Source organism: Lampetra fluviatilis, chromosome 71 (genome assembly GCF_964198595.1).
Source record: "Lampetra fluviatilis chromosome 71, kcLamFluv1.1, whole genome shotgun sequence".
Taxonomy (NCBI): Eukaryota; Metazoa; Chordata; class Hyperoartia; order Petromyzontiformes; family Petromyzontidae; genus Lampetra; species Lampetra fluviatilis.
The window spans coordinates 3,196,554-3,219,780 of NC_136345.1; the positions used below are offsets into that span (position 1 = coordinate 3,196,554).

The window sequence follows — 23,227 nt, forward strand, 5'->3', positions numbered from 1 at the left end:
GTGACGTCACCACGCAGGGTGTGCGTGACGTCACCACGCAGCGTGTGCGTGAGGGGTGGGCGAGCTTACGCGGTGACGTCACCACACAGGGTGTGCGTGAGGGGTGAGCGAGCCTACGCGGTGACGTCACCACGCAGCGTGTGCGTGACGTCACCACGCAGGGTGTGCGTGAGGGGTGGTGGGCGAGCTTACGCGGTGACGTCACCACGCAGCGTGTGCGTGACGTCACCACGCAGCGTGTGCGTGAGGGGTGGGCGAGCTTACGCGGTGACGTCACCACGCACCCCCCCCCCTCCCCACTTTAAAATGGCGGTGCTCGCCTAGGTAGGACGAAGGAGGCGTTTCGATAGCGGCGATGTTAACGCTCGGACGGGAGCGTCCCGTGAGTTTCCCTTCCCCGTCACAGCCGTCGTCACGGACCGTCTTTGTCTCTCTCTCTCCCTGCGCGCGTGTGGCCGCAGCGGCGTTTTGTTGTTGGCGAGGGGGCGAGGAGGTTGTTGTTGTTATAGCAGCAGCGCGAAGCCTTAGGCCTTGCTGGTGGTTGTTAGTGGTGGGACTTGGCTCGCTAGGCCGCGACACTGAGACTCGCTCGGTAGGGCTTTATCCACTGCTAGACTGGACACTGTGGTAGTGGTAGTGATGGTCTCTACCCTGTGTGTGTCTACACGTGTCCCTCTGTGTGTTAGCATCATCACCACCGTGGTCTATCCACTGCTAGACTGGACACTGGGGTAGTGGTGGTGGTCGTGGTGATGGTCTCTACTCTGTGTGTGTGTCTACACGTGTCCCTCTGTGTGTTAGCATCATCATCACCGTGGTCTCTCCACTGCTAGACTGACACTGGTGGTGGTGATGGTCTCTACCCTGTGTGTGTGTCTACCCCCGTGACCCTCTGTGTGGTCATCATCATCACCGTGGTCTCGCTACTGCTAGACTGGACACTGGTGATGGTGTCTACGCTGTGTGTGTGTGTCTACCCCACGTGTCCCTCTGTGTGGTCATCATCATCACCGTGGTCTCTCCACTGCTAGACTGGACACTGTGGTAGTGGTGATGGTCTCTACCCTGTGTGCGTGTCTACTCCACGTGACCTTCTGTGTGATCATCATCATCACCGTGGTCTCTCCACTGCTAGACTGACACTGGTGGTGATGGTTTCTACCCTGTGTGTGTGTGTCTACCCCACGTGTCCCTCTGTGTGGTCATCATCATCACCGTGGTCTCTCCACTGCTAGACTGACACTGGTGATGGTATCTACCCTGTGTGTGCGTGTCTACCCCACGTGTCCCTCTGTGTGGTGATCATCACCGTAACCCGCCACAGATTTATCTGAACCGGTCCTGGGCCTCCCCTAGGTCGCCTCGGCCTCGAATCGGTAACCTGGTGTTTGCAGCGTGCGGTTGAGCGTGCCACACTGTGTAGCTGCCACTCGCTGACTACAGCACTTGCCCCAGCATTCTGCTAGAGGCTATACGGGGGATCTTTGTCTGTGTGCGTGTGTTGTGGGCAGCACTTGCCCCAGCATTCTGCTAGAGGCTATACGGGGATCTTTGTCTGTGTGCGTGTGTTGAACAGCACTTGCCCCAGCATTCTGCTAGAGGCTATACGGCGGATCTTTGTCTGTGTGCGTGTGTTGTGAACAGCACTTGCCCCAACATTCCATGAAGGCTATACGGGGGATCTTTGTCTTCGTGCTGAGTGACGGCACTTGCCCCAGCATTCTGCTAGAGGCTATACGGGGATCTTTGTCTGTGTGCTTGTGTTGAACAGCACTTGCCCCAGCATTCTGTTAGAGGCTATACGGGGGATCTTTGTCTGTGTGCGTTTGTTGTGGACAGCACTTGCCCCAGCATTCTGTTAGAGTCTATACGGGGGCTCTTTGTCTGTGTGCTTGTGGTGGACTGCACTTGCCCCAGCATTCTGCTAGAGGCTACCCGGGGGCTCTTTGTCTGTGTACATCTGTGTTGAACAGCACTTGCCCCAGCATTCTACTAGAGGCTATCCGGGGGATCTTTGTCTGTGTACATCTGCGATGGACAGCACTTGCCCCAGCATTCTACTAGAGGCTATCCGGGGGATCTTTGTCTGTGTACATCTGCGATGAACAGCACTTGCCCCAGCATTCTACTAGAGGCTATCCGGGGGATCTTTGTCTGTGTACATCTGCGATGAACAGCACTTGCCCCAGCATTCTACTAGAGGCTATGCGGGGGATCTTTGTCTGTGTACATCTGCGATGAACAGCACTTGCCCCAGCATTCTACTAGAGGCTATCCGGGGGATCTTTGTCTGTGTACATCTGCGATGAACAGCACTTGCCCCAGCATTCTACTAGAGGCTATGCGGGGGATCTTTGTCTGTGTACATCTGCGATGAACAGCACTTGCCCCAGCATTCTACTAGAGGCTATCCGGGGGATCTTTGTCTGTGTACATCTGCGATGGACAGCACTTGCCCCAGCATTCTACTAGAGGCTATGCGGGGGATCTTTGTCTGTGTACATCTGCGATGAACAGCACTTGCCCCAGCATTCTACTAGAGGCTATCCGGGGGATCTTTGTCTGTGTACATCTGCGATGGACAGCACTTGCCCCAGCATTCTGCTAGAGGCTATACGGGGCATCTTTGTCTGTGTACATCTGTGTTGAACAGCACTTGCCCCAGCATTCTACTAGAGGCTATCCGGGGGATCTTTGTCTGTGTACATCTGCGATGGACAGCACTTGCCCCAGCATTCTGCTAGAGGCTATACGGGGGATCTTTGTCTGTGTACATCTGCGATGGACAGCACTTGCCCCAGCATTCTGCTAGAGGCTACCCGGGGGCTCTTTATCTGTGTACATCTGCGATGGACAGCACTTGCCCCAGCACTCCGTGAAGGCTACACGGGGGATCTTTATCTGTGTACATCTGCGATGGACAGCACTTGCCCCAGCATTCTGCTAGAGGCTACCCGGGGGATCTTTATCTGTGTGCTTGAAGGTGATGGAGCCCCCCGCGATGGAGGAGGAGGTGGTGGGGGGGGGTCTCCAGGCGATGGCCGATGACGACGAAGACATCGACCAGTACAACGACGACACGTTCGGTGCCGGGGCCACTGGTACGGTGGTGATGGTGGTGGTGGTGGCGGCGGTGGGGGTGGTGGTGGTGGTGGGTAGGGGGGGTGGTGGTGGTGGTGGTGGTGGGTAGGGGGGGTGGTGATGCTGGTGGTGGTGCTGATGGTGGTGGTGGTGCTGATGGTGGTGGTGCTGATGGTGGTGGTGCTGATGGTGGTGGGGGTGATGCTGATGGTGATGGTGCTGGTGGTGGTGATGCTGATGGTGGTGATGCTGATGGATGATGGTGGTGGTGGTGATGGTGGTGGGGGTGATGGTGGTGGGGGTGATGCTGATGGTGGTGATGCTGATGGTGGTGATGCTGATGGATGATGGTGGTGGTGATGGTGGTGATGGTGGTGCTGCTGCTGCTGGTGGTGGTGGTGTTGCTGCTGCTGCTGCTGGTGGTGGCATCAGTGACTCACCCCCCCCCCCCTCTCCACCCCGCAGACGAAGACTGGGAACCCTCCCAGGACTCCCCGTTGCTCTCTCTCCCCACACTGTACAACCCCCCGCCGCACCACCACCACAACAACCACAACAACCACCACCACCCGCACCACCCGCACCACCACCACCCCTGCGACGATCCCTGGCCGCACGAGAGCTCCCTGCTGCTGCTGCTGCCCCCCTGTTCCTCGCCCGGCGGGGTCGGGGTGGGGGTGGGGTGCGAGGGGGATGAGGGGGACGACGGTGAGGGCGGCGAGGCGGACGAGCGTGCGAACGACTCGCTGGCGGAGAGCGGCTTCGAGGACAGCATCAGCAAGCTGGTGCTGGAGGACGACATGGAGGATCCGGCGGTGATCAGGGCCGGGGTACGAAGGCCGCTCACGGAGGTGAGGTCTGCAGGGGCGTGTGTGAGTGTGTGGTGTGGTATGTGGTGAGTGTGTGGTGAGAGTGGTGTGAGTGAGTGGTGAGAGTGGTGTGAGTGAGTGGTGTGTGGTGAGAGTGGTGTGAGTGAGTGGTGTGTGGGTGTGTGGTGTGGTGTGAGGTGGGTGAGGTGAGTGGGTGGGTGAGTGGGTGAGTGGTGTATGGTGTGTGTGGGTGAGTGAGAGTGGTGTGAGTGTGTGGCATGGTATGTGGTGAGTGGTGTGTGGGGGTGTGGTGTGGTGTGAGGTGAGTGGGTGAGTGAGTGAGAGTGGTGTGAGTGTGTGGTATGTGGGTGAGAGTGGTGTGAGTGTGTGGCATGGTATGTGGTGAGTGGTGTGTGGGTGTGTGGTGTGGTGTAAGGTGGGTGAGGTGAGTGGGTGGGTGAGTGGGTGAGTGAGTGAGAGGTGTGAGTGTGTGGTATGGTGTGTGGTGAGAGTGGTGTGAGTGAGTGGTGTGTGGGTGTGTGGTGTGGTGTGAGGTGGGTGAGGTGAGTGGGTGGGTGAGTGGGTGAGTGAGTGAGAGTGGTGTGAGTGTGTGGTATGGTGTGTGAGTGGGTGAGTGGTGTATGGTGTGTGTGGGTGAGTGAGTGAGTGGTGTGAGTGAGAGTGGTATGGTGTGTGGTGAGAGTGGTGAGAGTGCTGGAGGACGACATGGAGGATCCGGCGGTGATCAGGGCCGGGGTACGCAGGCCGCTCACGGAGGTGAGGTCTGCAGGGGCGAGTGAGTGTGTGGTGTGTGGTGAGTGTGTGGTGAGTGAGTGGTGTGAGTGAGTGGTGTGTGGTGAGAGTGGTGAGTGTGTGGAGTGAGTGGTGTGTGGGTGTGTGGTGTGGTGTGAGGTGGGTGAGGTGAGTGGGTGTGTGAGTGGGTGAGTGGTGTATGGTGTGTGTGGGTGAGTGAGAGTGGTGTGAGTGTGTGGCATGGTATGTGGTGAGTGGTGTGTGTGGTGTGAGGTGGGTGAGGTGAGTGGGTGGGTGAGTGGGTGAGTGAGTGAGAGTGGTGTGAGTGTGTGGTATGTGGGTGAGAGTGGTGAGAGTGGTATGGTGTGTGAGTGGGTGAGTGGTGTATGGTGTGTGTGGGTGAGTGAGAGTGGTGTGAGTGAGAGTGGTATGGTGAGTGGTGAGAGTGGTGAGAGTGGTGGAGGACGACATGGAGGATCCGGTGGTGATCAGGGCCGGGGTACGCAGGCCGCTCACGGAGGTGAGGTCTGCAGGGGCGAGTGAGTGTGTGGTGAGTGTGTGGTGAGAGTGGTGAGTGTTTGGTGAGAGTGGTGTGAGTGAGTGGTGTGTGAGTGGGTGTGTGGTGGGGTGTGAGGTGAGTGGTGTGGGGTTAGTGGTGTGTGTGGGTGCGGTGTGAGTGAGGTGTGTGAGTGGGTGTGTGGTATGTGGTGAGAGTGGTGTGGTATGTGGTGAGAGTGGTGTGAGTGTGTGGTATGTGGTGAGAGTGGTGAGAGTGTGGTGTGAGTGAGTGGTGTGTGAGTGGGTGTGTGGTGAGGTGTGAGGTGTGGGGTTAGTGGTGTGTGTGGGTGCGGTGTGAGTGAGGTGTGTGAGTGGGTGTGTGGTATGTGGTGTGAGTGGTGCGAGTGTGTGGTATTGTGTGTGGTATGTGGTGTGAGTGTGTGGTATTGTGTGTGGTGCGAGTGTGTGGTATTGTGTGTGGTGCGAGTGTGTGGTGCGAGTGTGTGGTGCGAGTGTGTGGTATTGTGTGTGGTGCGAGTGTGTGGTGCGAGTGTGTGGTGCGAGTGTGTGGTGCGAGTGTGTGGTGCGAGTGTGTGGTGAGAGTGGTATGCTGTGCGAGTGGTGTGAGTGTGTGGTGCGAGTGTGTGGTGCGAGTGTGTGGTGCGAGTGTGTGGTGCGAGTGGTATGCTGTGCGAGTGGTATGCGGTGCGAGTGGTATGCGGTGCGAGTGTGTGGTGCGAGTGTGTGGTGCGAGTGTGTGGTGCGAGTGTGTGGTGCGAGTGTGTGGTGCGAGTGTGTGAGTGTGGTATGCTGTGCGAGTGGTGTGAGTGTGTGGTGCGAGTGTGTGGTGCGAGTGTGTGGTGCGAGTGTGTGGTGCGAGTGTGTGGTGCGAGTGTGTGGTGCGAGTGTGTGGTGAGAGTGGTATGCTGTGCGAGTGGTGAGAGTGTGTGGTGCGAGTGTGTGGTGCGAGTGTGTGGTGAGAGTGGTGTGAGTGTGGTATGCTGTGCGAGTGGTGTGAGTGTGTGGTGCGAGTGTGTGGTGAGAGTGTGTGGTGCGAGTGTGTGGTGCGAGTGTGTGGTGCGAGTGTGTGGTGCGAGTGTGTGGTGAGAGTGTGTGGTGCGAGTGTGTGGTGCGAGTGTGTGGTGCGAGTGTGTGGTGCGAGTGTGTGGTGCGAGTGTGTGGTGCGAGTGTGTGGTGCGAGTGTGTGGTGAGAGTGGTATGCTGTGCGAGTGGTGCGAGTGTGTGGTGCGAGTGTGTGGTGCGAGTGTGTGGTGCGAGTGTGTGGTGCGAGTGTGTGGTGCGAGTGGTATGCGGTGCGAGTGTGTGGTGCGAGTGTGTGGTGCGAGTGTGTGGTGCGAGTGTGTGGTGCGAGTGTGTGGTGCGAGTGTGTGAGTGTGGTATGCTGAGTGTGTGGTGCGAGTGTGTGGTGCGAGTGTGTGGTGCGAGTGTGTGGTGCGAGTGTGTGGTGCGAGTGTGTGGTGCGAGTGTGTGGTGCGAGTGTGTGGTGCGAGTGTGTGGTGCGAGTGTGTGGTGCGAGTGGTATGCTGTGCGAGTGGTGAGAGTGTGTGGTGCGAGTGTGTGGTGCGAGTGTGTGGTGAGAGTGGTGTGAGTGTGGTATGCTGTGCGAGTGGTGTGAGTGTGTGGTGCGAGTGTGTGGTGAGAGTGTGTGGTGCGAGTGTGTGGTGCGAGTGTGTGGTGCGAGTGTGTGGTGAGAGTGTGTGGTGCGAGTGTGTGGTGCGAGTGTGTGGTGCGAGTGTGTGGTGCGAGTGTGTGGTGCGAGTGTGTGGTGCGAGTGTGTGGTGCGAGTGTGTGGTGCGAGTGTGTGGTGAGAGTGTGTGGTGAGAGTGGTGTGAGTGTGGTATGCTGTGCGAGTGGTGTGAGTGTGTGGTGCGAGTGTGTGGTGCGAGTGTGTGGTGCGAGTGTGTGGTGAGAGTGTGTGGTGCGAGTGTGTGGTGCGAGTGTGTGGTGCGAGTGTGTGGTGCGAGTGTGTGGTGCGAGTGTGTGGTGCGAGTGTGTGGTGCGAGTGTGTGGTGCGAGTGTGTGGTGCGAGTGTGTGGTGCGAGTGTGTGGTGCGAGTGTGTGGTGCGAGTGTGTGGTGCGAGTGTGTGGTGCGAGTGTGTGGTGCGAGTGTGTGGTGCGAGTGTGTGGTGAGAGTGTGTGGTGAGAGTGTGTGGTGTGAGTGTGGTATGCTGTGCGAGTGGTGTGAGTGTGTGATGGAGGGACCCGGCGGTGCTCCGGGCTGGGGTACGCAGGCTGCTCACGGAGGTGAGGTCTGCAGGGGGTCTGCAGGGGTGTGTGTGTGTGAGGGTGTGGTGGGGTGAGTGGGGTGGGGGTGTGTGGTGTGGTGTGGTGTGGGGTGTGGTGTGAGTGTGTGGTGTGAGTGAGAGTGGTATGGTGTGTGGTGCGAGTGTGTGGTATGTGGTGAGAGTGGTGTGTGGTATGTGGTGAGAGTGGTGTGAGTGAGTGCCGTATGGTGTGTGTGTGGTGTGAGTGAGTGGTGTGTGGGTGAGTGAGTGGTGTATGTGTAGTGTGTGTGGTGTGAGTGAGTGGTGTGTGGGTGAGTGAGTGGTGTGTGGGTGAGTGGTGTGGGTGTGGTGTGAGGTGTATGTGGGCGAGGTGTGTGTGGGTTAGTGGCGAGATTTGGGTGAGGTGTGTTGTGTGTTTCCACTGTGGTTTTGCGTTGGCTGGGTCACGTTGTCCGCATGCCCAGCCACCGCATGCCCAGCCACCGCATGCCCAGCCACCGCATGCCCAGCCACCGCATGCCCAGCCACCGCATGCCCAAGCAGCTTTTCTTTGGCCGCGTAGAGGGGGCTTAACAGGCGTGGCACGGGCTAGAGAAGAGATGGAGTGATGGGTGAGTGAGTGAGTGAGTGGCACGGGCTAGAGAAGAGATGGAGTGACGTGGTACAGGAGGACGTGGGGCTGAGTGGACTTGCCGATGACTGGTACCAGCGGTGTCAAGATCGGTCTCTGGAGGAGGCTCGTGAAGGACGCTACTGGGCAGTTGGAGGCAGTCGCCCTCCAACAACAACGGAGGGCGGAGGAGCGACGCTCACAACAACGAGCGGAGCGCCGGGTGGCTAGGGCACAGCAAGTTGGCACAGTAGGGGGCACAGGTGGTGCATCAGCCAGTCATCTCGGTCAGTCGACCCATGGCACCTGCTGGGTCTGTGACCTCCCGCCAGCGGGCGTTCGACACTTCACGTGGCCTCAAGGTGCACATGGCCTGGCACAAGCGTCGTGGTGACGTCACCGCCACTTGGTGGCGAATGGCGGTTGTTGTTGTTGTGTGTGTCGTGCAGTGCAGTGCCGGCCTTTGGGTAAAGTCGCGTAGATAGGTTCAAAGAAAGATTTACATGGGGATCTTTGTGCGTGCGTGCGTGCTTGTGTGTGTCTGTGTGTGTCTGTGTGTGTCTGTGTGTCTGTGTGTCCGCGTGTGTGTGTGTGTGTGTCCGCGTGTGTGTGTGTGTCCGCGTGCGTGTATGTGTGTGTCCGCTTGCTTGTGTGTGTGTGTGTGTCCGCGTGTGTGTGTGTGTGTGTCCGCTTGCTTGTGTGTGTGTGTCCGCTTGCTTGTGTGTGTGTGTCCGCGTGCTTGTGCGTGTGTGTGTGTCAGCGTGCTTGTGTGTGCGTGTGTCCGCGTGCTTGTGTGTGCGTGTGTGTCCGCGTGCTTGTGCGTGTGCGTGTGTGTGTGTCCGCGTGCTTGTGTGTGCGTGTGTGTGTCCGCGTGCGTGTGTGTGTCCGCGTGCGTGTGTGTGTGTCCGCGTGCTTGTGCGCGTGTGTGTGTCCGCGTGCTTGTGCGCGTGTGTGTGTCCGCGTGCTTGTGCGCGTGTGTGTGTCCGCGTGCTTGTGCGCGTGTGTGTGTCCGCGTGCTTGTGCGCGTGTGTGTGTCCGCGTGCTTGTGTGTGTGTGTGTCCGCGTGCTTGTGTGTGTGCGTGTGTGTGTCCGCGTGCTTGTGTGTGTGCGCGTGTGTGTGTGCGCGTGTGTGTGTCCGCGTGCTTGTGTGTGTGTCCGCGTGCTTGTGTGTGTCCGCGTGCTTGTGTGTGTCCGCGTGCTTGTGTGTGTCCGCGTGCTTGTGTGTGTCCGCGTGCTTGTGTGTGTCCGCGTGCTTGTGTGTGTCCGCGTGCTTGTGTGTGTCCGCGTGCTTGTGTGTGCGCGTGTGTGTGTCCGCGTGCTTGTGTCCGCGTGCTTGTGTGTGCGCGTGCTTGTGTGTGCGCGTGTGTGTGTCCGCGTGCTTGTGTGTGCGCGTGTGTGTGTCCGCGTGCTTGTGTGTGCGCGTGTGTGTGTCCGCGTGCTTGTGTGTGCGCGTGTGTGTGTCCGCGTGCTTGTGTGTGCGCGTGTGTGTGTCCGCGTGCTTGTGTGTGCGCGTGCGTGTGTGTGCGCGTGTGTGTGTCCGCGTGCTTGTGTGTGCGCGTGTGTGTGTCCGCGTGCTTGTGTGTGCGCGTGTGTGTGTCCGCGTGCTTGTGTGTGCGCGTTTGTGTGTGTGTGTGTGTCCGCGTGCTTGTGTGTGCGTGTGTGTGTGTGTGTCCGCGTGCGTGTGTGTGCGTGTTTGTGTGTGTGTGTCCGCGTGCGTGTGTCTGCGTGTGTGTGTGTCCGCGTGTGTGTGTCCGCGTGTGTGTGTGTTTGTCCGCGTGCGTGTGTGTGTGTCCGCGTGCGTGCGTGTGTGTCCGTGTGTGTGTCCGTGTGTGTGTGTCCGCGTGCTTGCGTGTGTGTGTGTCCGCGTGCGTGCGTGTGTGTGTCCGCGTGCGTGCGTGTGTGTGTGTGTCCGCGTGCGTGCGTGTGTGTGTGTCCGCGTGCGTGCGTGCGTGTGTGTGTGTCCGCGTGCGTGCGTGCGTGCGTGCGTGTGTGTGCGTGCGTGCGTGCGTGTGTCCGCGTGCGTGTGTCCGCGTGCGTGCGTGCGTGTGTCCGCGTGCGTGCGTGCGTGTGTCCGCGTGCGTGCGTGCGTGTGTCCGCGTGCGTGCGTGCGTGCGTGTGTCCGCGTGCGTGCGTGTGTGTGTCCGCGTGCGTGCGTGCGTGCGTGTGTCCGCGTGCGTGCGTGCGTGTGTGTGTCCGCGTGCGTGCGTGCGTGCGTGTGTGTGTGTCCGCGTGCGTGCGTGCGTGTGTGTGTCCGCGTGCTTGTGCGTGCGTGTGTGTGTCCGCGTGCTTGTGCGTGCGTGCGTGTGTGTGTGTCCGCGTGCTTGTGCGTGCGTGCGTGTGTGTGTGTCCGCGTGCTTGTGCGTGCGTGCGTGTGTGTGTGTCCGCGTGCTTGTGCGTGCGTGCGTGTGTGTGTGTCCGCGTGCTTGTGCGTGTGTGTGTGTGTGTCCGCGTGCTTGTGCGTGTGTGTGTGTGTGTCCGCGTGCTTGTGCGTGTGTGTGTGTGTGTCCGCGTGCTTGTGCGTGTGTGTGTGTGTGTCCGCGTGCTTGTGCGTGTGTGTGTGTGTGTCCGCGTGCTTGTGCGTGTGTGTGTGTCCGCGTGCTTGTGCGTGTGTGTGTGTCCGCGTGCTTGTGCGTGTGTGTGTGTCCGCGTGCGTGCGTGTGTCCGCGTGCGTGCGTGTGTGTGTGTCCGCGTGCGTGCGTGCGTGCGTGCGTGTGTGTGTCCGCGTGCTTGTGCGTGCGTGTGTGTGTGTCCGCGTGCTTGTGCGTGCGTGCGTGTGTGTGTGTCCGCGTGCTTGTGCGTGCGTGCGTGTGTGTGTGTCCGCGTGCTTGTGCGTGTGTGTGTGTGTGTCCGCGTGCTTGTGCGTGTGTGTGTGTGTGTCCGCGTGCTTGTGCGTGTGTGTGTGTGTGTCCGCGTGCTTGTGCGTGTGTGTGTGTGTCCGCGTGCTTGTGCGTGTGTGTGTGTGTGTCCGCGTGCTTGTGCGTGTGTGTGTGTCCGCGTGCTTGTGCGCGTGTGTGTGTCCGCGTGCTTGTGCGCGTGTGTGTGTCCGCGTGCTTGTGCGTGTGTGTGTGTGTGTCCGCGTGCTTGTGCGTGTGTGTGTGTGTGTCCGCGTGCTTGTGCGTGTGTGTGTGTGTCCGCGTGCTTGTGCGTGTGTGTGTGTGTGTCCGCGTGCTTGTGCGCGTGTGTGTGTCCGCGTGCTTGTGCGCGTGTGTGTGTCCGCGTGCTTGTGCGCGTGTGTGTGTCCGCGTGCTTGTGCGCGTGTGTGTGTGTGTGTGTGTCCGCGTGCTTGTGCGTGTGTGTGTGTCCGCGTGCTTGTGCGTGTGTGTGTGTGTGTCCGCGTGCTTGTGCGTGTGTGTGTGTGTGTCCGCGTGCTTGTGCGTGTGTGTGTGTGTGTGTCCGCGTGCTTGTGCGTGTGTGTGTGTGTGTCCGCGTGCTTGTGCGTGTGTGTGTGTGTGTCCGCGTGCTTGTGCGTGTGTGTGTGTCCGCGTGCTTGTGCGCGTGTGTGTGTCCGCGTGCTTGTGCGCGTGTGTGTGTGTCCGCGTGCTTGTGCGCGTGTGTGTGTCCGCGTGCTTGTGCGCGTGTGTGTCCCCGCGTGCTTGTGCGCGTGTGTGTGTCCGCGTGCTTGTGCGCGTGTGTGTGTGTGTCCGCGTGCTTGTGCGTGTGTGTGTGTGTGTCCGCGTGCTTGTGCGTGTGTGTGTGTGTGTCCGCGTGCTTGTGTGTGTGTGTGTGTCCGCGTGCTTGTGCGTGTGTGCGCGTGTGTCCGCGTGCTTGTGCGTGTGTGCGCGTGCTTGCGCGTGTGTGTGTGTCCGCGTGCTTGCGCGTGTGTGTGTGTCCGCGTGCTTGCGCGTGTGTGTGTGTCCGCGTGCTTGCGCGTGTGTGTGTGTGTCCGCGTGCTTGCGCGTGTGTGTGTGTCCGCGTGCTTGCGCGTGTGTGTGTGTCCGCGTGCTTGCGCGTGTGTGTGTGTGTCCGCGTGCCTGCGCGTGCGTGTGTGTGTGTGTCCGCGTGCCTGCGCGTGCGTGTGTGTGTGTGTGTCCGCGTGCCTGCGCGTGCGTGCGTGTGTGTGTGTGTGTCCGCGTGCCTGCGCGTGCGTGCGTGTGTGTGTCCGCGTGCCTGCGCGTGCGTGTGTGTGTGTGTCCGCGTGCCTGCGCGTGCGTGTGTGTGTGTGTGTCCGCGTGCCTGCGCGTGCGTGCGTGTGTGTGTGTGTGTCCGCGTGCCTGCGCGTGCGTGCGTGTGTGTGTCCGCGTGCTTGCGCGTGCGTGCGTGTGTGTGTCCGCGTGCTTGCGCGTGCGTGCGTGTGTGTGTGTCCGCGTGCTTGTGCGTGCGTGCGTGTGTGTGTCCGCGTGCTTGTGCGTGCGTGCGTGTGTGTGTCCGCGTGCTTGTGCGTGCGTGCGTGTGTGTGTCCGCGTGCTTGTGCGTGCGTGCGTGTGTGTGTCCGCGTGCTTGTGCGTGCGTGCGTGTGTGTGTCCGCGTGCTTGTGCGTGCGTGCGTGTGTGTGTCCGCGTGCTTGTGCGTGCGTGCGTGTGTGTGTCCGCGTGCTTGTGCGTGCGTGCGTGTGTGTGTCCGCGTGCTTGTGCGTGCGTGCGTGTGTCCGCGTGCTTGTGCGTGCGTGCGTGTGTCCGCGTGCTTGTGCGTGCGTGCGTGTGTCCGCGTGCTTGTGCGTGCGTGTGTGTGTGTCCGCGTGTGTGCGTGCGTGCGTGTGTGTGTATCCGCGTGCGTGCCCCTTGGTGCACGATGGCTGTTCCAGGACTCTGCGATTGTGGATAGCCTCTGCTCCATGAGCAGTTGGAGGGGACTCATGAATAGGTCGCTCACGGTAAGACTCTGCGCTGTGGTGTGTAGCTCTCTCTCTCTCGTCTCCCTGAGACCCGGTCTCCCTGAGTCTCTCACCCTGAGACCCGGTCTCCCTGAGTCTCCCACCCTGAGACCCGGTCTCCATGAGTCTCTCACCCTGAGACCCGGTCTCCCTGAGCCCCTCACCCTGAGACCCGGTCTCCCTGAGTCTCTCACCCTGAGACCCGGTCTCCCTGAGTCTCTCACCCTGAGACCCGGTCTCCATGAGTCTCTCACCCTGAGACCCGGTCTCCCTGAGCCCCTCACCCTGAGACCCGGTCTCCCTGAGTCTCTCACCCTGAGACCCGGTCTCCCTGAGTCTCTCACCCTGAGACCCGGTCTCCCTGAGTCTCCCACCCTGAGACCCGGTCTCCCTGAGCCCCTCACCCTGAGACCCGGTCTCCCTGAGTCTCCCACCCTGAGACCCGGTCTCCCTGAGCCCCTCACCCTGAGACCCGGTCTCCCTGAGTCTCTCCCACCCTGAGACCCGGTCTCCCTGAGTCTCTCTCACCCTGAAACCCGGTCTCCCTGAGTCTCTCCCACCCTGAGACCCGGTCTCCCTGAGTCTCCCACCCTGAGACCCGGTCTCCCTGAGTCTCTCTCACCCTGAGACCCGGTCTCCCTGAGTCTCTCTCACCCTGAAACCCGGTCTCCCTGAGTCTCTCCCACCCTGAGACCCGGTCTCCCTGAGTCTCCCACCCTGAGACCCGGTCTCCCTGAGTCTCTCACCCAGAGACCCGGTCTCCCTGAGTCTCTCACCCTGAGACCCGGTCTCCCTGAGTCTCCCACCCTGAGACCCGGTCTCCCCGAGTCTCTCACCCAGAGACCCGGTCTCCCTGAGTCTCTCACCCAGAGACCCGGTCTCCCTGAGTCTCCCACCCTGAGACCCGGTCTCCCTGAGTCTCTCACCCTGAGACCCGGTCTCCCTGAGTCTCCCACCCTGAGACCCGGTCTCCCTGAGTCTCCCACCCTGAGACCCGGTCTCCCTGAGTCTCTCACCCAGAGACCCGGTCTCCCTGAGTCTCCCACCCTGAGACCCGGTCTCCCTGAGTCTCCCACCCTGAGACCCGGTCTCCCTGAGTCTCACCCTGAGACCCGGTCTCCCCGAGTCTCCCACCCTGAGACCCGGTCTCCCTGAGTCTCTCTCACCCTGAAACCCGGTCTCCCTGAGTCTCTCCCACCCTGAGACCCGGTCTCCCTGAGTCTCCCACCCTGAGACCCGGTCTCCCTGAGTCTCTCTCACCCTGAGACCCGGTCTCCCTGAGTCTCTCTCACCCTGAAACCCGGTCTCCCTGAGTCTCTCCCACCCTGAGACCCGGTCTCCCTGAGTCTCCCACCCTGAGACCCGGTCTCCCTGAGTCTCTCACCCAGAGACCCGGTCTCCCTGAGTCTCTCACCCTGAGACCCGGTCTCCCTGAGTCTCTCACCCTGAGACCCGGTCTCCCTGAGTCTCCCACCCTGAGACCCGGTCTCCATGAGTCTCTCACCCTGAGACCCGGTCTCCCTGAGCCCCTCACCCTGAGACCCGGTCTCCCTGAGTCTCTCACCCTGAGACCCGGTCTCCCTGAGTCTCTCACCCTGAGACCCGGTCTCCATGAGTCTCTCACCCTGAGACCCGGTCTCCCTGAGCCCCTCACCCTGAGACCCGGTCTCCCTGAGTCTCTCACCCTGAGACCCGGTCTCCCTGAGTCTCTCACCCTGAGACCCGGTCTCCCTGAGTCTCCCACCCTGAGACCCGGTCTCCCTGAGCCCCTCACCCTGAGACCCGGTCTCCCTGAGTCTCCCACCCTGAGACCCGGTCTCCCTGAGCCCCTCACCCTGAGACCCGGTCTCCCTGAGTCTCTCCCACCCTGAGACCCGGTCTCCCTGAGTCTCTCTCACCCTGAAACCCGGTCTCCCTGAGTCTCTCCCACCCTGAGACCCGGTCTCCCTGAGTCTCCCACCCTGAGACCCGGTCTCCCTGAGTCTCTCTCACCCTGAGACCCGGTCTCCCTGAGTCTCTCTCACCCTGAAACCCGGTCTCCCTGAGTCTCTCCCACCCTGAGACCCGGTCTCCCTGAGTCTCCCACCCTGAGACCCGGTCTCCCTGAGTCTCTCACCCAGAGACCCGGTCTCCCTGAGTCTCTCACCCTGAGACCCGGTCTCCCTGAGTCTCCCACCCTGAGACCCGGTCTCCCCGAGTCTCTCACCCAGAGACCCGGTCTCCCTGAGTCTCTCACCCAGAGACCCGGTCTCCCTGAGTCTCCCACCCTGAGACCCGGTCTCCCTGAGTCTCTCACCCTGAGACCCGGTCTCCCTGAGTCTCCCACCCTGAGACCCGGTCTCCCTGAGTCTCCCACCCTGAGACCCGGTCTCCCTGAGTCTCTCACCCAGAGACCCGGTCTCCCTGAGTCTCCCACCCTGAGACCCGGTCTCCCTGAGTCTCCCACCCTGAGACCCGGTCTCCCTGAGTCTCACCCTGAGACCCGGTCTCCCCGAGTCTCCCACCCTGAGACCCGGTCTCCCTGAGTCTCTCTCACCCTGAAACCCGGTCTCCCTGAGTCTCTCCCACCCTGAGACCCGGTCTCCCTGAGTCTCCCACCCTGAGACCCGGTCTCCCTGAGTCTCTCTCACCCTGAGACCCGGTCTCCCTGAGTCTCTCTCACCCTGAAACCCGGTCTCCCTGAGTCTCTCCCACCCTGAGACCCGGTCTCCCTGAGTCTCCCACCCTGAGACCCGGTCTCCCTGAGTCTCTCACCCAGAGACCCGGTCTCCCTGAGTCTCTCACCCTGAGACCCGGTCTCCCTGAGTCTCCCACCCTGAGACCCGGTCTCCCCGAGTCTCTCACCCAGAGACCCGGTCTCCCTGAGTCTCTCACCCAGAGACCCGGTCTCCCTGAGTCTCCCACCCTGAGACCCGGTCTCCCTGAGTCTCCCACCCTGAGACCCGGTCTCCCTGAGTCTCCCACCCTGAGACCCGGTCTCCCTGAGTCTCTCACCCTGAGACCCGGTCTCCCTGAGTCTCCCACCCTGAGACCCGGTCTCCCTGAGTCTCCCACCCTGAGACCCGGTCTCCCTGAGTCTCTCACCCAGAGACCCGGTCTCCCTGAGTCTCCCACCCTGAGACCCGGTCTCCCTGAGTCTCCCACCCTGAGACCCGGTCTCCCTGAGTCTCACCCTGAGACCCGGTCTCCCTGAGTCTCACCCTGAGACCCGGTCTCCCCGAGTCTCCCACCCTGAGACCCGGTCTCCCTGAGTCTCTCACCCTGAGACACGGTCTCCCTGAGTCTCTCTCACCCTGAGACCCGGTCTCCCTGAGTCTCTCACCCTGAGACACGGTCTCCCTGAGTCTCTCACCCTGAGACCCGGTCTCCCTGAGTCTCCCACCCTGAGACCCGGTCTCCCTGAGTCTCCCACCCTGAGACCCGGTCTCCCTGAGTCTCTCTCACCCTGAGACCCGGTCTCCCCGAGTCTCTCACCCTGAGACCCGGTCTCCCCGAGTCTCTCACCCTGAGACCCGGTCTCCCCGAGTCTCCCACCCTGAGACCCGGTCTCCCTGAGTCTCCCACCCTGAGACCCGGTCTCCCTGAGTCTCCCACCCTGAGACCCGGTCTCCCTGAGTCTCTCACCCTGAGACCCGGTCTCCCTGAGTCTCTCACCCTGAGACCCGGTCTCCCCGAGTCTCTCACCCTGAGACCAGGTCTCCCTGAGTCTCTCACCCTGAGACCCGGTCTCCCTGAGTCTCCCACCCTGAGACCCGGTCTCCCTGAGTCTCTCACCCTGAGACCCGGTCTCCCTGAGTCTCTCTCACCCTGAGACCCGGTCTCCCCGAGTCTCTCACCCTGAGACCAGGTCTCCCTGAGTCTCTCACCCTGAGACCCGGTCTCCCCGAGTCTCTCACCCTGAGACCAGGTCTCCCTGAGTCTCTCACCCTGAGACCCGGTCTCCCCGAGTCTCTCACCCTGAGACCAGGTCTCCCTGAGTCTCCCACCCTGAGACCCGGTCTCCCTGAGTCTCTCTCACCCTGAGACCCGGTCTCCCTGAGTCTCCCACCCTGAGACCCGGTCTCCCTGAGTCTCTCTCACCCTGAGACCCGGTCTCCCTGAGTCTCTCACCCTGAGACCCGGTCTCCCTGAGTCTCTCTCACCCTGAGACCCGGTCTCCCTGAGTCTCTCACCCTGAGACCAGGTCTCCCTGAGTCTCTGTCACCCTGAGACCCGGTCTCCCTGAGTCTCTCACCCTGAGACACGGTCTCCCTGAGTCTCCCACCCTGAGACCAGGTCTCCCTGAGTCTCTCACCCTGAGACCCGGTCTCCCTGAGTCTCTCACCCTGAGACACGGTCTCCCTGAGTCTCCCACCCTGAGACCAGGTCTCCCTGAGTCTCTCACCCTGAGACACGGTCTCCCTGAGTCTCCCACCCTGAGACCAGGTCTCCCTGAGTCTCTGTCACCCTGAGACCCGGTCTCCCTGAGTCTCTCTCACCCTGAGACCCGGTCTCCCCGAGTCTCTCACACCCTGAGACCAGGTCTCCCTGAGTCTCCCACCCTGAGACCCGGTCTCCCTGAGTCTCTCACCCTGAGACCCGGTCTCCCTGAATCTCTCCCACCCTGAATCTCTCCCACCCTGAGACCCGGTCTCCCCCGAGTCTCTCACCCTGAGATTTGTGGTTGGTGATGGTGGCGGGGAACGCCGCAGACTTCCTACACAGCGGGGCGGCATCTCACGGTTTTAGTTGTTGGGGTCACGGTGGTTGCTGTCACGGTGGTGGTGGTGGTGGTTGCTGTCACGGTGGTGGTGGTGGTGGTGGTTGCTGTCACGGTGGTGGTGGTGGTTGTTGTCATGGTGGTGGTGGTTGTTGCTGTCACGGTGGTTGGATGATTTGTGGTTAATATCTCGCCACCCTTTTGAAGTTGTCTACGCGTGCGCGTGTCTACGTGTGTGTGTGTACACGTGTGTGTGTGTCTCTACGTGTGTGTGCGTGTGTCTGTGAGTGTGTGTGTCTGTGAGTGTGCGTGTGGGGAGCGGTGGGTGTAGTGGTTAGCGCTACGCTGCGCTATGAACCCGGCGACCCGAGTTCGATTCCCGCTCACGGCCAACACCACACCCAGTGACGATTATCTGAACCGGTCCTGGGCCTCCCCTAGGTCGACTCAGCCTCAATAAGTAAACCTGGGTGTAGCGGTGTGGTGTAGTGAACATCGCTAGCACTGGGGAGACAAAGGCGGCCGGGCGTGGTGGTGCTGGCCACCCACCCCCTCGTGTGCCGTGCCGGCCTTCATAGGTGCTCGCTAACAGCACTTGCCCCTACAGTCTGTTAAGGCTACACGGGGGATCTTTGTCCACTTGTGATCGTTACTAGCAGCACTTGCCCCTGCAGCCCTGTGATGCTACCTGGGGCACCTGTGTCTGTCGTTCTGTGTGGGGGGGGGTGTGTGGGAGTGTCCATACAGCCCTGTTGTGTGACACTAGCTTTGTCTGTGTGTGTCTGTGTGTGTCTGTGTGTGTGTCTCTGTGTCTGTGTGTCTGTCTGTGTGTGTCTCTGTGTCTGTGTGTCTGTCTGTGTGTGTCTGTGTGTCTTTGTGTGTGTGTGTGTCTTTGTCTCTGCGTGTGTACGTGTCTCTCTGTGTGTGTCTCTGCGTGTCTCTGTGTGTCTCTGTGTGTCTCTGTGTCTCTGTGTCTCTGTGTGTGTGTCTCTCCGTGTCTGTGTGTGTGTGTCTCTGTCTCTGTGTGTGTGTGTGTCTCTCCGTGTCTGTGTGTGTGTCTCTGTGTGTGTGTCTCTGTCTCTGTGTCTGTGTGTCTGTGTGTGTGTGTCTTTGTCTCTGCGTGTGTACGTGTGCCTCTCTGGGTGTGTCTCTGCGTGTCTCTACGTGTGTCTCTGTGTGTGTGTGTGTGTGTGTGTGTGTCTCTGTGTCTGTCTGTGTGTGTCTCTGTGTGTGTGTCTCTCCGTGTCTGTGTGTCTCTCTCCGTGTCTGTGTGTCTCTGTCTGTTTCTGTGCGTGTCTCTGTGTGTGTCTGTGTCTCTGTGTGTGTATCTCTGCGTGTGTGTCTCTGCGTGTGTGTGTATCTCTGTGTGTCTCTGCGTGTGTGTGTATCTCTGTGTCTCTGCGTTGTGTGTGTCTGTGTGTGTGTGTGTGTGTCTCTGCGTGTGCGTGTGTGTCTGTGTGTCTCTGCGTGTGCGTGCGTGTGTCTCTGCGTGTGTGTCTCTGCGTGTGCGTGCGTGTCTCTGCGTGTGTGTGTCTGCGTGTGTGTGTGTGTCTCTGTGTGTGTGTGTCTGCGTGTCTCTGCGTGTGTGTGTGTGTGTGTCTCTGCGTGTGCGTGTCTGTGTCTCTGCGTGTGTGTGTGTGTGTGTGTCTCTGCGTCTCTGCGTGTGTGCGCGTGTGTGTGTGTGTCTCTGCGTGTGTGTCTGTGTGTCTCTGCGTGTGCGTGTGCGTCTGTGTCTGTGTGTCTCTGCGTGTGTGTGTGTGTGTGTCTCTGCGTGTGTGTGTGTGTGTGTCTGTGTGCGTGTGTGTGTCTCTGCGTGTGGTGGACGTAGCCCCCTCCCCCACTGCAGCCCAGCATCTGGGGCTCCCCCCCCCGCCCACGTGATGAGTCAGCTGACCCACAGCCTGCCCCCATCACACGTGGTGAGTGCTGCCCCCCCCCCCCCGATCCTATAACCCCCCGATCCTATAACCCCCCGATCCTATAACCTCCCGATCCTATAACCCCCTCCCCCCGATCCTATAACACCCTCCCCCCGATCCTATAACAACATCCCCCCGATCCTATAACCCCCTCCCCCCTGATCCTATAACAACCCCTCCCCCTGATCCTATAACAACCCCCTACTAATCCTACAAGTGTGCCCCCCCCACTAATCCTACAATTGTTCCCCCCCACTAATGCTACAATCATCCCCACTAACCCTACACTTACCCCCCCCACTAATCCTTCACTTACCCCCCCACTAACCCTACACTTCCCCCCCCCACTAATCCTTCACTTACCCCCCCACTAATCCTTCACTTACCCCCCCACTAACCCTACACTTCCCCCCCCACTAATCCTACACTTACCCCCCCCCACTAATCCTACACTTCCCCCCACTAATCCTACAAATGTTCCCCCCACTAACCCTACACTTACCCCCCCCCCCCCCACTAATCCTACACTTCTCCCCCCCACTAATCCTACACTTGTTCATTGTTTCCCCCCACTAATGCTACAATTCCCCCCCCCACCTCAGGACCACTCGCTGTTTCATGCGATGGAATGTGGCGGTGGTGGTGGCGGGTGGCGGTGGTGGCGTTGGTGGCGTTGGTGGTGGTGGCGGCGGTGGTGCTCCACCCCTCATGGTGGAGGAGCTGGAGAGGAGTTTGGTGGGGGGCCCTCCTGCCCCCCCACTGAGACAGCCCCAGGCCTTCGGGACCCCCCCCCACGTACCCCCCCCCACCACCACCGTCGCTGCTGCAGCAGCAGCTGCTGATGCAGCAGCTGCAGCATCAGCATCACGTGAGAGATGTGGGTGGATGGGCTCTCGTTTGGAATGGTGGGTGGGTGGGTGGGTGTTTGGGTGGTTGGGTGGGTAGGAGACAGGGTGGATGGGTGACAGGGTGGGTGGATGGGCTCTCGTTTGGAATGGTGGGAGGGTGGGTGGGGTGAGTGGGTGGGTGGGTGAGAGATGTGGGTGGATGGGCTCTCGTTTGGAATGGTGGGTGGGTGGTGGTGAGTGGGTGGGGTGGGTGGGTGAGAGATGTGGGTGGATGGGCTCTCGTTTGGAATGGTGGGTGGGTGGGTGAGTGGGTGGGTGGGTGGGTGAGAGATGTGGGTGGATGGGCTCTCGTTTGGAATGGTGGGTGGGTGGGTGTTTGGGTGGTTGGGTGGGTAGGAGACAGGGTGGATGGGTGACAGGGGTGGGTGGATGGGCTCTCGTTTGGAATGGTGGGTGGGTGGGTGAGTGGGTGGGTGTTTGGGTGGTTGGGTGGGGTAGGAGACAGGGTGGATGGGTGACAGGGTGGGTGGATGGGCTCTCGTTTGGAATGGTGGGTGGGTGGGTGGGTGAGTGGGTGGGTGGGTGAGAGATGTGGGTGGATGGGCTCTCGTTTGGAATGGTGGGTGGGTGGGTGTTTGGGTGGTTGGGTGGGTAGGAGACAGGGTGGATGGGTGACAGGGTGGGTGGATGGGCTCTCGTTTGGAATGGTGGGTGGGTGGGTGAGTGGGTGGGTGTTTGGGTGGTTGGGTGGGTAGGAGACAGGGTGGATGGGTGACAGGGGTGGGTGGATGGGCTCTCGTTTGGAATGGTGGGTGGGTGGGTGGGTGAGTGGGTGGGTGGGTGAGAGATGTGGGTGGATGGGCTCTCGTTTGGAATGGTGGGTGGGTGGGTGGGTGTTTGGGTGGTTGGGTGGGTAGGAGACAGGGTGGATGGGTGACAGGGTGGGTGGATGGGCTCTCGTTTGGAATGGTGGGTGGGTGGGTGGGGTGAGTGGGTGGGTGGGTGGGTGAGAGATGTGGGTGGATGGGCTCTCGTTTGGAATGGTGGGTGGGTGGGTGGGGTGAGTGGGTGGGTGGGTGAGAGATGTGGGTGGATGGGCTCTCGTTTGGAATGGTGGGGAGGGTGGGTGGGTGAGTGGGTGGGTGGGTGGGTGAGAGATGTGGGTGGATGGGCTCTCGTTTGGAATGGTGGGTGGGTGGGTGAGTGGGTGGGTGGGTGGGTGAGAGATGTGGGTGGATGGGCTCTCGTTTGGAATGGTGGGAGGGTGGGTGGGTGAGTGGGTGGGTGGGTGAGAGATGTGGGTGGATGGGCTCTCGTTTGGAATGGTGGGAGGGTGGGTGGGTGAGTGGGTGGGTGGGTGAGAGATGTGGGTGGATGGGCTCTCGTTTGGAATGGTGGGGTGGGTGGGTGGGTGAGTGGGTGGGTGGGTGAGAGATGTGGGTGGATGGGCTCTCGTTTGGAATGGTGGGTGGGTGGGTGGGTGAGTGGGTGGGTGGGTGAGAGATGTGGGTGGATGGGCTCTCGTTTGGAATGGTGGGTGGGTGGTGAGTGGGTGGGTGGGTGAGAGATGTGGGTGGATGGGCTCTCGTTTGGAATGGTGGGTGGGTGGGTGGGTGAGTGGGTGGGTGGGTGAGAGATGTGGGTGGATGGGCTCTCGTTTGGAATGGTGGGAGGGTGGGTGGGTGAGTGGGTGGGTGGGTGAGAGATGTGGGTGGATGGGCTCTCGTTTGGAATGGTGGGTGGGTGGGTGAGTGGGTGGGTGGGTGAGAGATGTGGGTGGATGGGCTCTCGTTTGGAAGGGTGGGAGGGTGGGTGGGTGAGTGGGTGGGTGGGTGAGAGATGTGGGTGGATGGGCTCTCGTTTGGAATGGTGGGAGGGTGGGTGGGTGAGTGGGTGGGTGGGTGAGAGATGTGGGTGGATGGGCTCTCGTTTGGAATGGTGGGTGGGTGGGGTGAGTGGGTGGGTGGGTGAGAGATGTGGGTGGATGGGCTCTCGTTTGAATGGTGGGAGGGTGGGTGGGTGAGTGGGTGGGTGGGTGAGAGATGTGGGTGGATGGGCTCTCGTTTGGAATGGTGGGAGGGTGGGTGGGTTGAGTGGGTGGGTGGGTGAGAGATGTGGGTGGATGGGCTCTCGTTTGGAATGGTGGGTGGGTGGGTGGGTGAGAGATGTGGGTGGATGGGCTCTCGTTTGGAATGGTGGGAGGGTGGGTGGGTGAGTGGGTGGGTGGATGGGCTCTCGTTTGGAATGGTGGGAGGGTGAGTGGGTGGGTGGGTGGTTGGGTGGGTAGGTGGGTGGGTAGGAGACAGGGTGGATGGGTGGACAGGGTGGGTGGATGGGCTCTCGTTTGGAAGGGTGGGTGGGGTAGGTGGGTGGATGGGTGACAGGGTGGGTGGATGGGCTCTCGTTTGGAAGGGTGGGTGGGTGGGTGAGTGGGTTGGTGAGAGGGTGGGTGGGTGAGAGGGTGGGTGGGTGAGAGGGTGGGTGGGTGGGTGGCTGACTGGGTGGGTGGTTGGCTGGATGGCTGGGTGGGTGGCGGGGTGGGTGGGTGGGTGGCGGGGTGGGTGGCGGGGTGGGTGGGTGGTCGAGTGCGGTGGTGGTGGTGCCACCCACCCACCTCTCTGTGTGTGCGTGTGTCCAGGTTCTGCGTGTGATGCCTCCACATCTCCGTCGGCAGCAGCAGCAGCAGCACCCTGGGCTTGCAATGCCCTACGGTGGCAGGGCCTCTCCCACACACGGCCTTGGTACACAGGTGTGTGTCACTGTGTGTGTGTCACTGTGTGTGTGTCACTGTGTGTGTCACTGTGTGTCACGAGCGTGTGTGTGTACGTGTGTGTCACGGCGTGTGTGTCACTGTGTCAGTGTGTGTACGTGTGTGTGTCACTGTGTGTGTCACAACGTGTGTGCGTGTCACTGTGTGTGTCACTGTGTGTGTGTGTGTCACTGTGTGTGTGTGT

At 61.0% G+C, this 23,227-nt stretch overlaps 1 protein-coding gene across 1 annotated transcript; it reads left to right on the forward strand.

Moving 5' to 3' along the window:
• The first annotated feature begins 269 nt into the window (after positions 1-269).
• Positions 270-23,023, forward strand: LOC144952950 (uncharacterized). Its single transcript, XM_078883437.1, has 8 exons — positions 270-382; positions 2,984-3,101; positions 3,547-3,932; positions 12,739-12,807; positions 19,335-19,425; positions 20,028-20,055; positions 20,093-20,293; positions 22,912-23,023. The coding sequence occupies exons 1-7, from the start codon at positions 356-358 to the stop codon at positions 20,265-20,267; spliced, it is 894 nt and encodes a 297-aa protein (XP_078739563.1). The 5' UTR covers positions 270-355; the 3' UTR covers positions 20,268-20,293; positions 22,912-23,023.
• Positions 23,024-23,227: the final 204 nt, after the last annotated feature.